Source organism: Apus apus, chromosome 8 (genome assembly GCF_020740795.1).
Source record: "Apus apus isolate bApuApu2 chromosome 8, bApuApu2.pri.cur, whole genome shotgun sequence".
NCBI classification, from domain to species: Eukaryota; Metazoa; Chordata; class Aves; order Apodiformes; family Apodidae; genus Apus; species Apus apus.
In genome coordinates, this window is record NC_067289.1 from 16,353,672 (window position 1) to 16,368,142 (window position 14,471).

Here is a 14,471-nt window from a genome sequence, read left to right on the forward strand (position 1 = left end):
TCTGTGATGAGAATGGTTAATAAACAAGAGTTAAATACGTGTGTGTGTGCATATTAAATGCTAAATATAACTTTAATTTGGCTTCACACCTGTAGCATCAGTGTAAGTTCACTGTAATAAACTTCATTTCACTCCAGCTGTTCAAGTTTTCTTCGTGTTACTTTCCACATGACAACTTTTTCATGTAGCTCTTGTGACAGAACAGTCATTCCTCCTCTGCTGTCTGTGTTAACTTTTCCAGGGAATGTCAAATTCCAGAGGCAAATTTTAATTTACTGAATTTTTAATCAGTTTATGACATCTTGTCTTAGTATTGCTGCCACTCTTGTTATCTCACTCTGCATCAATGAAATGCACTGCCCTGTATTTTTTTCTGAGGTATTTCTTGTCACAATTAAAACAGCTGTTTCTTTTTCAGCTGTAGTTGCAGTTTAATAGAGATGAGGAAATTGTTGTTTGTAAAGAATGTTAAATATAATAAGATGAAATATAAACTAAAATAGTTTTATTTTTGAATTTATTTTATGGGGAGACTTTTCACGAGTTTCTCAGTTTTGCTTTAAAGTAGCCTGAGGAGTTTTATTTTACTTCTGTTAGAAGTAAGGATGCATTTGTGTGCTTCTGGTGACCTCAGGATATGTCTTCTTCATCGTCTCATACTTACAGTGATGAGAACAATATTACTTTGAGCAAGAGAAATATTCAGTACAGTCACTATTCTTAGTACTTGATCATAGTTTCTCTTTTTTGTATAAACTTCAAATATCCTTCAAACTTCAAATATCCTGCTTGACTCACATTTTTTCTAAACTTACTGCTTTCTTTTTGCTGATCACTTCCATATTTATACTAAAGCTAAATTAATCTTTTGATGCAGTGCCATTTTTATAATGTCTTTTAAAAATTGTGTATCACAGCCAGTTATTTTCAATGTATAACCCTTCCATGTTGCTGTGTGTGATTCCCTGGCTTAATCTTTGCTATTCAGTGAAAATCAAATTTGTCATTTCAGGACTCAAGTTATCCAGTACCTTCATTGCATCAAAGCCTTTCTTTCTTATCTTCCAGTGCCTCTGTGCAGACTTCTGAAAGTTGTTGAAGTTGGGTTATTTCAATTAAGTTTCTTGATTAAAATTCAGGGAGTGATTGTTGCACTGGGCGTATTTTCTGTGGTTTGGGGTTGGATTTGTTTGGGATTTTTTTGCGGTGCTGGAACTACTAGTTTGCCTTCTTTTTCATCGAAGTTGAAGGCTGTTGTCCTAGTGAGGTTGTGAGACAGATAAATGGATTGAAGATATTCAATTATGGTTTTAACAATGATCATAATTTTTAATAGGAAAAACTAATAGATGGATCCAGAAGTTGGCACATGAACTTAAAATCTGGCAATAGTTCTAATTCCATTTTCAAAGCTTTTTAAATGTATTTTGCTTTAAAATGAATTTTGAGTAAAGGTTGATTTGTTTGGTTAGGTAATTTTGTTTGTACCTGAAGAAACTTTGTCTTGGAGGTTGCAGGAGGGAGCAGGGGGTGAGTTAACTTACTGCACACTTGCCCTCACTGCTGACTTTGTGAAGCACTCTTGTAAAATGAAACCTTGCTCTGCTGGAACACAGTCAAGTATTTCATAAGCAGTGGGCAGAAGGCAGGGTGTCATGTTGCTGAGGAGCAGTACTGGGCTTTCATACATCTCAAGTGTCATGGCTGTGTCCATGTGTTAGCACGTAAGAAGCAGTTTCTCTCTAGCTTTGAGATTTTTCCATTTGGATTTTTTACACTTTTGCAAATGAACACTTCTCAAAATGAGGTTTTGTGTGTATGTAGAGCTCTAAAAATACTAGCCATTAAAATAGCCATGAAATGGAATAACAGAGATCTCTGGCAGTGGAATTCTTGTCGTTGTTGTGCAGTGTGGGCAGTCTCTCCGCAGTCCTTCTTCTGTGGCTCAGTGTTTGTCAAGAATTTTTCTAGCAAGGCAGAAAGCTTTAGTTCTCCTTTTTCTCCTGCTCCGTGCGGTTTAGATAGAGTGGTTACATGCACAACCCTGATGTTTCTCAGGAGCTGGAGGGATAGAGCCAACCAGCCAAAAACTTCGAAAGTGACTCTGTCAGTTTAATTTCCATCATGGTCTCTTAAGAGCTATATTTACTGTTAAACATTGACTTAAGTATTTTCCTGAACAGGTATGAGTTTGGTTTGGTTTTGAAAAAAAGGCCTATTTTTATAGGTAGCCAGATCAGTTTGGACTTTGTGTTTGCTGCCTAATGTTTCTTTTTTTGTAAAAATGTTTAAAGTTGCCTCAAATATTAATTTGAGAATGTAAGAATTATTTTGATAGCCTCGCTACTAGTTTTTAGCAAGCTTAGGTTTTAAAGAAGGGAAGATGTATGGAATTGTGACCAGCAGTTCTGTAATCCTTGATCCCTGCTAATGTCTGCATGGTGTGTTTTTGACTGAAGGTGACTTTTATGGTTTCCAGATTCAAAATTTATTTCATATTATGAACATATGTTTTGGCAATTGCTGTCATTTATCTCCTCATTTGGCTATTCTCTCTGATACGGGATATTTACCATACGTATCCTATACTGTTTTATTTCTTGACACTGAAATGGGTTGTACTGCACAGATGACTTGGTAAGACTCCAGCTCTTTTTGTAGAATTCTGGCAATAGTTGTCCTATTGAAAATTGCAACGCTGCTTGTGTAAAGTGTAACAGACCTTTTTTGTTAGGGATGATGTCAGCATGAGAGATGGCCTCAAGGAGTCATTAAAGAACACAAGACTTTTGACTGTTGGACTTTATTGACTTTTCTCCTCAATAAAATACCATCTAGCTGAAGATTAATTAGTGTCTGCAGTGGTATGAGACATATTTGGTGACCTTACTGCATAGCCTGATGAAGCTGTTTCTAAGTGCCATAAAAATGGAGGAACTCTATTAAGAGCTTCAGATAAATGCAGTCATAGCAGACAAAAATCTATATAAATGCTTGCCTTTCTCTGAAAGTAATTGGCCTTTTTATATGAAATTACTCACTTCTTTTTAGGACCTTTGCATTTTCAATTCTGGTTTGAGCTGGTTAGTTTTCCAGTTCTCCACTTAAGACATTCTAGAATGTATTCACAGCTAAAACGTTTTTCTTTATAGTCTCTCCCTCTGTTGCTGACTTAAAGATATCATTCTGTTTAAACTGCCATATTTTTAACTGATTGATGAAATATATGGGGAGAATATGCAAAACTAACGTGACACTGGGTAAATTGCAGCTTTTACTAATATTATTGCTATTATATTAGCTGACATTAATATGTGAAAGTACTTGTAGATGGAGCATTTTATGTACGATATTAAGACGAATTGAAGTATTTGTTAACATTTATAAAATAAATAGGTGAACAGTGGAAACATGAAGTCTTTGTTGGCTGCATTTTACATTCCAGGCCTCCTGACTGACCTATTCCTACCTTTATTCCATGCCATGTCTCCGTCCCCAGGTTACAACTTAGTTGCAGCACTGTTGGAATTTCTGAATATGAGATTTTTCACTGATGCAGATTGTTAGAAATGAATTGTAGTGTTGATTTTGCATTCTAGTGTTAGAAATGTAGTGTTTGGTTTGGTTCACATATATATATTCTAGTGTTAGGAATATATAGTTTGTTTGACCACATATATATATATTCTAGTGTTAGGAGGAATATATCATTTGTTTGAGATATATACTTTAGTGTTAGGAATATAATTGTTTGTTTGAGATAAGTGAGATATCTACACATTCCAATGACACATGGAGTGGTTTACGGGCCAAGAAACTGAGGGACTTAATTGGGCTCCATCTGGGGGATCTGAACATGGAGAAGGATTTATGGCCCAAGATAAGGCCCAACAAAGCTACTTCTATGTTGCTCCTCAGGGCAGGATGACACCAGTAGATTGTTAATTGGGAAGACAGCCAAAGGGGGCAAGAAAGGTCAAAATTTTACCTTAAAAGGTAGAAAGTAAACTGCTAGAATGGAATGTGTAAACAGGGGCGGGAAACTTATAGGATAATTTGAAGCGTTGGATAGGCTGTAAACCCTGGAGTACTCAGCCAGTGGGGAAACAGGGGAGGGAACTTTGCGTAGGGAATAGGGAATATAAACCGTTATTCACCTTGCTATATAGGTGTGCCTACTTGCTTAGGTCACCCATTCTTGCAAGGATGTAAATAAACTGTGCTTCGCTGAAGGATCTGTGTGGGCCTGCTCATTGGCACGACAAACGTTTCTCACACAGATGAAAGCCAGAGTAGAGCATTAAGCAAAATGACAGTGAAATACGGTCTCCCTCACTGATGGTCCCTTCAGGTAGAGCTTCCCTTAGCCATGAACAGATTGTTTGGGGTGGTTTAACAACATAGTGGGTGTACTTGGAGTGCCTTAACTGGTTGTGGGAACACCAGCTTGGACTGATTTGAGAAGAGAGTCCATAGAAAGGTGGTGTGTCTTTCATCAAAAATATAGGACAAAATCAGCTCAGGTCTGCAGGAAGCAAAAATAGTGGAAAGCACTGCTGCTTGAGGTGGCAGTATGTCCATTTGCTGGTATTCATTCTTTATGATCCTGAGCATGAGAACTGAGAAAAGCAGGTGTCTTAAATTAAAATAAAACCAGATTAGGAAGAAATCCAGGAGGAGATGTAAATTTTGTGCTGGGATTGAGGGCCTGAATCAAAGCAGCAAGTCTGATCCATGTCATGATTTTAAGTAATGGTGTTGCAGCAAAACATTTACAAAATGAGCTTAGTCTCCTTTGTTTTAGCCAAGATGGTTGCTTAATGGTAGAAGAAAATAGAATGCTTAAGTAATGAGTTTGATCTCATTAAATTCCAAGTAGCGTCTGCTTAGAAAATCTTGATTAAAGATTTCCTTTCAAATGTTGTTTTCTTTCTTCCTCCCCGTCAATTTCTAAACCTTTTTGTAAAGTCAAAGCTTCAACGTGTTTGTCGATGTGCAGATAACTACTTTAAGGAGGCTGTGCTGCCAGAGGAAGTCACTGCCCTTACATATCCGCTAGAGATACAGTTCATGTCAGTCCTCCCCACATTAGCTCCAGGCAAAGTTTGCAAAAGTAGTTTAAACAACTTTAAAAATCATGTGAGCTAACTTGACTGTTTTTCTGCCTGATGTGAGTTGCAAAATGCTCACACAAGCATTGCAGAATCAGTAGCTTAGAGCAAATGGTTGGTAAAGAGTATCCAAAAGGTGATAATTTTACACTAGTATATTTGATCCCAGAAGATGTATCACTAAGGCTTTCAGGTATAATTTTAAGCTGTCGTGGTTAAACTGGTATAAAAGGTTAAACATACAGATTTCATGCTATTAATTGACTTTTTTTTCTTGTTTTTTTTTTCTTCTTTCTGAGTTTCAAGTCAACAAGGAGTAAGTTTAGGACAAACCAAAATAGCCTCCTTTAAACCAGGTTTATCAATGAAGGAGTGTATGCTACCTTACCAGCTTTTTAGGTGTAATTCAAAGGCTGCTTTTGCTGGAGGTAAATACTGTATGTATGTTTTGCACCAAAAAAACCCAACAAAACCAAAACAACAGAGGGGCCTGCAGTGCAGCTGGGCAGCAAGGAACTGAACTTCCCCAATTTAACCGGAGTTGGTGAGCTGGAGGCTCTGGTTCATTTCCTCAGTGTTAGCTCTCTTGCGACATTGCTTCTCCAACTTTCACTTATTTTAGTTAGTTTGGCTTTATGTTTTAGAGTTGTTTGAAAGAGAAGCATGATCTTGCTGTTGGCTGGATGCCCAAGTTTAGAGAGGAAAGGGAATTAAATTGTTGGAAGAGAGAAGACTGGGGAGGGGCTGGGGGTGTGTGGTGTTGTCTATCAGAAGTTGGAAGCAGAGCATAAGTAAAGATTTCTTTAACCACAAACCCCGTAGGAAGGGGTTAGAATCCTTATTTTTAAACCCAAATAAACAGTTCCACTTTTTGTCATCTCTGCTGCAGCAGAGCATGCAGTTGCAGTTTGTATTCTGTCTGTAGTCTGTCCTGTTGTTTACTGACCAGTCTTAAGGACAAGCTGGTAGGTCATCAGACTTCCTTCATCTGCCTCCCTTTTATAGCCACTCATTTCCACTCCCTGCTCATGTGAAAAGTGGTTGCATCTCATTCCAAAAATGTTTGCTTTGCTTGATGGTGTGACATCCTTAAAATATCATGCTGTGTAATGAGCAAGAACTAGGGGTAAATGCCTGATCAAAACCCTATACTTGCTACTCTGAAAATAATTTCATGGTTTATTAGAAGTGTGTGTGTTAAGGAGCAAAAAAAGTGCAGTTTGATTATTATTGTTAACCAGCTAGTCCAAATCCCAGCTATGGCCAAAAGTCATGGTCCCTTTCTTCCCTACATATGCAGCCACACATTCTCATCCTCTCCCTTATACTGATGTTGGTTATTACATGACTACAGCATGAATCAATTATGCCTCAGAAGGACTGAAAACTATCTGTGGCTTTGTTGGGGGTTTTTTTGGGTTTTTTTGCAGGATTTATTCTCAGTAATGAGTCCCAACTGGCTGTGCGGCTGCACAGTCAGGAGTGCTGGTGCGAGGGAGGGGACAGTAACATGTGGCCAGTAAGAAATTGTTCCCTTCACTGGCTTAGAGTGGCTGACTGTGCAGCCAAGGTGTACATTGAAAAATGAATAAATAAATCTTGACATAACAGTTTGATTCATTTAGGCTATTGAATTTTCTGCTCTAAAGCCAACTAAAGGAAAATCAACTGGAGTCAATGAAATATTAGGAGCTCTCAGTTCCTTGCAGGGACTGGAGCTTGTCACTCTTGCCTGTTCTATAGTTTCTACTGATTTGGGGGATTTTTAAAATTTTTAATAAGCAAACAATATTATTCCTTGCAAAAGGAAAAATAAATTACTTCTTAGAGGACGTGGCATTGTATTTCCAGTTGTCACTGTGATTAGAATATTTATCCTCTTCTTGCAGTACTCATGCAGTCTGTTCTTGTGAGAAAATCCTGCTTTTGCTGGGAATGTGTTTTCTTGTCAGAGGATGTACAGCATCTGACATCAAGTGCAGGGCTGTAAAATGTTTGTTTAGTCAGTGTTTTCTATGGCAACACCTATGAGGTTTTCATTCATATATAAAAGAGAAAGCTGAACTATAGCTAATATGCATTAAAATCATGTGGAGAGAAAAAAGGGAGAGAGAATGAGGGTTGGTGCTTAGAATCTTCTGTTTACCTCTTTGATCCCAGGTATGACTGGGTTTTGTTATTTAATTAGCTCAGTAAGAAAGTTGTACTTGATTAATTTCTTGTTCTCATGTGATGTCTTTTAATGGAGAAGAGTTGAAGGGGCAACTTACTACTAAAACAAATTAGTTTAAGTAATTTGGAAGCCAAGTTCTGCAAAACTCACTTGTGTGGCTGTTCTTAAGATGCTCCTGAGTTCAAAACCAAACAAGCTAGCCAGGTTTTGTTTGGTAATCTGGGTGTTGAAGGAAAAGGTAAATGCTTGGGTCATAGTTCTCACTTATCAAAATTGCTTCAAGCAAGGGATTTGTAAGAGTTCTTCAGAGAAGTGAGGGGTTTTCTTCCTTTTTAGAACCTTTGGCAAAAGCTTTGTTATTTGTATTGAATGTTCCAACATAAAAGCGTGGCCAGAGGAAACAATGTATGTGCAACTTTGATCTACACATCTGAAACTTGACAATGTTTTGCCAATGATTTGAAACAGGTTTTATAAAGGATGGTGTTAAGCAATTTGGTTAAAAGCATGCTACGAACCTTTAGCACAGAAGGCAGGAAATCGGGGGGGGGGGAGGTGGGTGGTGATTTCAGTGTCAAGTATAATCTTTCAACTTGTTTTGTGTGTTATGCTGTGTATTCTGAGGTTGATGCAGTTGGCTTCGGTGGGAAGCACCTCTGCATTCCAGGCATAGCACCCTCGAGTTAACATTTGGAAGAAGTCACTTAGCTTTGCCTTGTTTTCTGTAACTGCACAAATCATAGCCTGTTCATCTTTCAAAAAACCGCAGATTGGAGGTTCTTGGTTACAAAATGTTAGTCCGTGGAAATGGTTAAAACAGATGAATGCTGCTGGGACTGCTGCTTGGTAGGAATGTGATCATACAGACCAAGAATGGATCTGCTGAGAACTGAAATGTCATAGGTGCACCAAGGGTGGATTGCATATCTGAATCTGATTTTCCTCCATCAAATACTGGAAATTGAAACTAGAAGTTGAGGGATGTGTTTCATTATAGGGCTACAAAAAGTGTTACTCAGGTATTCCAGCTGGGCAGTGGTGCTCTCACAACGGCAGTGTGCGTTACCCTGGTAAAACAGGAAGAGCAACCTTATTTTGGTTCATATCTTGGATACGTGGGAGAATAGTTGGGAAAAGTTCATGTTTGACAGCACTGACAGGTAGAAGGTGAGTCAGGAGCTGAGATTTCTGAGGTTTGTTTTGAATTAGGGTCCGACAACAGTGGCAGTGTTACATCACAGCAGGCAGAAAGAGGTGAAATCACCCCTCCTGTGTCAGGAAATCCTCCAGGTGTGAAATGAAGCTCTAAGGATGCCAGTGTTTTCAGTGCTTAGAAGGGCAAACATTCCCAGATACTGAGTACAGAGACCAAAAGAATTATATCACACAGGTATTCTTTTATGGTGATTCTAGTTTTCTTGTGCAAGAGAAGTCAGTACAGTAATACCAGTAACTCATTTGCTTAGGGCTGTGCATTCATTTTGTTTGTTCTCTTTCAGTAGCTTTAGGGGAATGTTTCCTAAAAGTCAGCAGGATCAGAAGCATTGCCTTTCTCAGACCTTCATTGCAAGTTCTGCAATGTTTGGGAGCTGAAATAAATCGATTCATAAAACCAGGCTCAATATGTATTAATTTATTTGGCTAATAGAATGCATGACAAGAAGTGGAGTTAAGGATTATACAGCTACGTGCTTCAAATGCATTTGGAAATGTGAGCAATCGTTCTGATAGAGTTGATGCTAAACATCACAATTGAGCAATCAAATAGCATCAAGTTTCTCAAAATATCTGTTTAGTGCCATTATCTGAAAGATGCTTGTAGCATAAGCAGTTAATTTCAGGAAGCAGCTTGCCTCTTCTGGAGCAGTAGTTGTGAAGGAGTTGTTCAGGTGAGCTACTTTCTGGATCTGCGATATTACATCAGCTACTCCAAGAGTATTCTTCAGTGTTTTATGAAAAGCTGGTGATTGCAGCTTTGTTGTTATCAGTGTGAAACTGTGGAGTTTGCTTCTGGTCTTTAAGTTGTGTGTGTGGTAAAAAAAGTCTGTTTACACAGCTCCAGATCTTGAATTTATTTCTTCTTGAGCATCTGTACTTCGTCTTCTTACAGCTGTTCATTCAACCTTTTTCCTTTTGTCACTATAGTGGCTGTCAGCCTCCTGGTTATTGATTGCCTTATCTAATTATTGATATGAAAATATATTTTTATCTGTAAGCTGCAAGTTAGTATATCTTAGATTTGCTTGGTATAAAATGAAAACTGTGAATGTGCTTTTAAGTTACAACACATGCTTCATAGTTGTATGGAGAAGAGGACATTTTCTTGCTCTTCAAATGAAGTCATCCTAGTCAGGGGCAGTGTGTAGCAGCCAGTGTCACCATCAGGATTCAGATCAATTCACAGATACCAGTATTGTTGCATCACTGCAGCACATTCATGGCTGATGTCACATAGCTGCCACTGGGTGTGACACAATGTGTGGGGGAGCCCACAGTTCACAGCTGCTGACATAATGTCACAATCTCTCTTACGTGAGTGTTTTGCCAGTGGGTGTTGTGGTGCTTGCTGACTTTTGGTTTTGAACAGACAGCCAAAAATTGAGGCTTTGCTGGCTTACATTAAAATAAAACGTTCGGTGTGTATGTGGGAACATGTGCAGATCTCTGGTGACAAAAGGTGGATTTTTATCAACAAAATTTTGTAGCACAGGCCAGGCCTAGAGGGCCTGTTGTAGTTAATTGGAATGAGAGCTAAAGCCATGTTCCCATCACAACAGAATTAGTGGACTGATGACATTAGCATCTCATGGTGAACTGGATTTCACCACCACCCAGCTGGTCTGAGGGCCAGCAACAGTGGAGCTGCAGCTCCCTCTTTATAGCATCCGTAATGGGTTAAAGTACCCAGGACCTTAAACTGTGCATCTTTATGCTTCAGTGATTTTCCTTTGGAGGCAAAATTTGTGTCACAGCTTAAGTTAAAGAAGTGTGAGCACAGCCCTGAGAATGTTTGATGTTAGAGGAACATTCTGCTTTGAGCAGGAAGAGTTTGTTTCATGCCAAGTGACGCAACTTTAAATGTAGTGTGTTCTGTAGTCACATGGAGCTTTGGGTTTGCTGGCTCTCTGAGTGGAATCCCAATTAAGATGGAAAAGGTCAGTGATCTGACTCAACTCTGAGATTTCATTTTGTATTTGTACTGTTGGCTTTTTTATCTTTCACAAAGAGCTTAGTTCCAAAGAATGCTTCCCCTTTGCCAAAATTCCACATGATCTTGCCTTCAAGGATATGCATCCTTTTTTAGCAGGCTAGAGGAATCTTTCTTAAAGCAGATTTCTGGTAACAGTAATTTTAACTCGTGAAATGAGAACACAAACACAACAATCCTAGTTCACATGATAATAGCCAAATTTCACTCGTATATTTATTCATAGTAACATTAAACATTTTTGCATTTGGGGGGAAATTAGTCAATTGCTCTTTACATTTTATGGTATGTCAAGGTTGTGAACATATGTATTAAAGCAGATAATCTGCATCACACTGATTACTCCTTGGTTGATTTGACAGTTATCAATTGCTTCTTAATCAATTATACAATATTTGTGAAATAAAAAATAATTATTATCTCACAGCATTATTCTTTTGTTTTTCTGAGAAACTGAGAAATCCTTGCACACATTTTAGTTTGCACAATAATTGGTACTATAACACATTTTTCGTCTGCTTATTGCTAAACAGTTATTTTGTGGATACCATAGCAAAAGAATATCACTAAACCACGATATTTTTAATAAAATACCTTAGGTTTTGTTCCTGTGCCTCACTCCCACTTTCGTTTTTGGAAAAGCACCAGCTGCTGCTGTATTGCAGGGTGGCATATATGTACATACATAAACAATCACTGGTGTGCTCTTTTTTCTTTTTTCTTCTCTCCTGGTTTTGTTAGAGCTGTTCCTTTCATTCAGATATTTTTAGGAGGAAGGTGGGGAAGAGGATGGAGTTGCTGAATTGTTTCATGCAATGACTGTTGTACTCTATCCCATTTCTGGTTCCGTTTAAGGTCTGCTTTCCGAGGTGGGGGAGGGTTCCAGAGAAATGGGCCAAAGCAAAAAACATCACCAGTTCTTAGGGTTGCTGTATTTTGAGTGAAAGATGCTGTGTTCTTTGCAAAATTGAAATAACTGTTGGAGGTTTGCAGAGTCTGTTTCAGCTGCACTCAGAGTGACCTCTTACTAGAGCAGCATACACTGGAACAGTGGTAGGCAGGGTCTCTCTGATGAGTGCTTTTCTACTCTGGGAAAGCTTCCCTTTTAAAAAGGAAATTCCCCTTTTAAAATAAGAAATTAAAAAATGCCAAGACACAAGACCTATCTGCATTGGCAGTCTTTAAAAAGTAATCTGTATTGGATGGTTTCTTCATGGAATAAAGATACAGAAAGTATGATGTCAGTTACCTGTACATGTTTAGGAGTGGGAGCTTTTATCCTCTTATGCTGATGAGAAGAAAATGACATTCAAAACAAATAAAGAAAATAGCAGTTCAATTTGGGAGGTTTTTTTAATCATTCACAGCACCAATTCAGGTTAGGTGGGGTTTTACAATGCATGTCTGCACACCCATCAAAATGCAAAGGTGAAGCGTCAGTTTATTTAACAGGCAGGTGTCTCTGTAGGAACTCCCTGCTGACACAAGGTGCTCTTAACATGAGCATTAAGAGCTGGGTGTGTTAGGAAGCTGTTAGTGTGTGTTTGTGAAAACTGTACTTTAGCGTTTATTATAAGCAAGAACTTTGCTTGATCTTTAAAAGAAGCAAGAACCCTTTGCAACTACGTTATTTATCACAATGCAGCTTTTACTGTTGAAGGAGAATAATTATAGATACAGACTCCTAATTGGATCTGCCGAAGGAAAAATATTGATTCTTCAAATACAAACATTTGATGGTAGTTTTGGTTAAACGTTTGTCCCTTGCCAAGCAAGGAATGAACAATCACAAAGAAACAGTGAGGTTTACTGCTCACAGCAAGCAGAGCATTTCTTTGCAGCTGTGAAGGCTCATGATGGAAAATTCTTCCATTGCCTGGTTGAGATCACAGGCTTGAACGGATGTCTCTCTGAGGAGGGAATGCTTTGGCTAAAGTATAGAAGACTTGTCTAAGAGGTGTGCCTCATGTTTCTCCTGTTGGAACTGTTACCTATAAATACGTGTTTATCTGTATAAAGTCTGGTTTTTAGACCAGCAATGTGAAACTGAGATTTCCATGCAGTCAACAGCACCTTACCAGGGAGCTGGGAGAAAAGTACTTTCTGATTCATTTAATTGCAGCACTGCCCACCCAATACCAATTCCATAATCTGATCCTGGAAGAGAGATCCAAAGCTGGGTTTTTCAGCATCTTAAACCAGCTTCCTGTAAAGTATAAGGCAGTTGGGGATGTGAAAGCATGACTGTGAAAGAAATGTTGCATCTCCTCTGTTTCTTATTGTGGCTGTAAGATGTTAAAAGGTGTTGATTTATTTCACGTGTGAGGTGAGAGTCACTTTGTAATCTTGGAAAATTTTGCAGGCAAAAGAACAAAACTGATTCCCCTCCAACTGCTCCCACTGTTGATGGGGAATGTACAGACAATACTTGTCTTCATGAAGTTTTAATATAACTTTACTGAGCATTTCTTTTTTTTTCCCTCCCTTCAGATTTGTCACGGAACAGACTGTCAGAGCTTCCAGCAGAAGCGTGTCACTTTGTCTCCCTTGAGAGTCTTAATTTGTACCAGAACTGCATTCGATACATCCCAGAGGCTGTTTTGAACTTACAGTCTTTAACATTTCTTAATATCAGGTAACAATTGTCTTAGAAATTTTGCTTTAGCATCAGCAGCCTATGTTTTATAGATTTTGATGCATCCGTAAGTAATGCTAACATGGTGTGTAATCATCACATTGTTACATTGCATGTCATTGAATGAAAGGAACCTGAACCAGTCTTACCCACTTAGGGATCAGAGAAGGTGAGGATTAAGCAGCTGCTTGTAGAAATGGAGTATGAAGAAGAAAGCTAATTCCAACTTAAAGGACTCACAAAGTAAATTACAGTAGTTTTCATGTGAAATACAGGTGTGCAGACTGAAAACAGAGGATACAACTTTTGGGTAGTCTTTATAATTCAGCTTTTGGCAGCTAAGTAAAACTTAATGCAATTTCCCTTTACCTTCTTTCTAGTGGTGGCTTTTAAAGATCTTTCTCAAGCAGTAACACACCTCTACCAGCATTAGAAGCTAATTGCTGCAACTTAGCCTGTAGATGCAATTCAATTGCATACGGTGTCCTCCATTTGTAGAAGGTCTTTTAAGAGGTGTGGAAAGTTTGTCACAAATTGGCAATGATTTCAAGCAAGAAAAGCTTCAATCTGTTTCCTTCTGGTGTTACACTTTTGCCAATTTAGTATGCTTATGTTCCTTTATTTTCTTTTTTTAATGATGGTGAGCATTGTAGGAATAGGATATGAATCAAGTATGGGTTTCCTATTGCTATGATCTCTAGGTGCAGTCCAATTGTTATCCTTTAATATCCTAGCTTTTAAAGCTGCTGTTAGTTCACCTACTGCTCAGAACTTTTTTTTCTTTAATAATAGGCAAATCTGGGTTTCAAGCATTGAATAATACAGCAGCATATTTTGTTAAATGTCAACATCTGATCAAAGCCTTAAGTAAGATCCTAATAATTTTCTTTCTAATCATCCAGTCACTGTTCCTTGCTATGTTTTATTTTCAAAGGGAATCTCTCTCATTTACAATCCAGTCTCATTCTGCATGATTCTCATCTGAGGTTATATGGTCAAGTCATATGTCATCATATTTGCTTTAATAGTATTTTGTTACGAAAATGTCTAAGACTGTATTTTGGAGTAGTGAAATTCATCATACCAAGATTCTTGGTCCACGTGTCTTAATGAATATTCACAGTATATTTCAAATTGATTAAGTAATTAATTTCTCTGCGGCATTTTGTATGTACTGACCTGCACTACCTGTTGGAAAGGCTTTTGCTCTCTGTTCAAACATGCCCATTTGTGACAAGGGTGGCCAGTTATCAGAAGCCCCTGAAAGGGCACAAAAATGTCATATTCCCCACACTGAGTTGGAAAGCATCTGATCAGGCCTGGTACTTGATACTCAGAGTTTGT

General features: G+C 38.3%; 1 protein-coding gene across 13 annotated transcripts in view; it reads left to right on the plus strand.

Annotated features, from left to right (window-relative positions):
* Positions 1–14,471, plus strand: part of LRCH3 (leucine rich repeats and calponin homology domain containing 3) — a 62,661-nt gene that overhangs the window by 10,972 nt on the left and 37,218 nt on the right. For all 13 annotated transcript variants that reach the window (XM_051626802.1, XM_051626806.1, XM_051626811.1 and 10 more), the window contains exon 2: positions 12,983–13,127. In XM_051626802.1, coding sequence (XP_051482762.1) covers positions 12,983–13,127 — 145 coding nt within the window. The remainder of the gene's footprint in view (positions 1–12,982; positions 13,128–14,471) is intronic.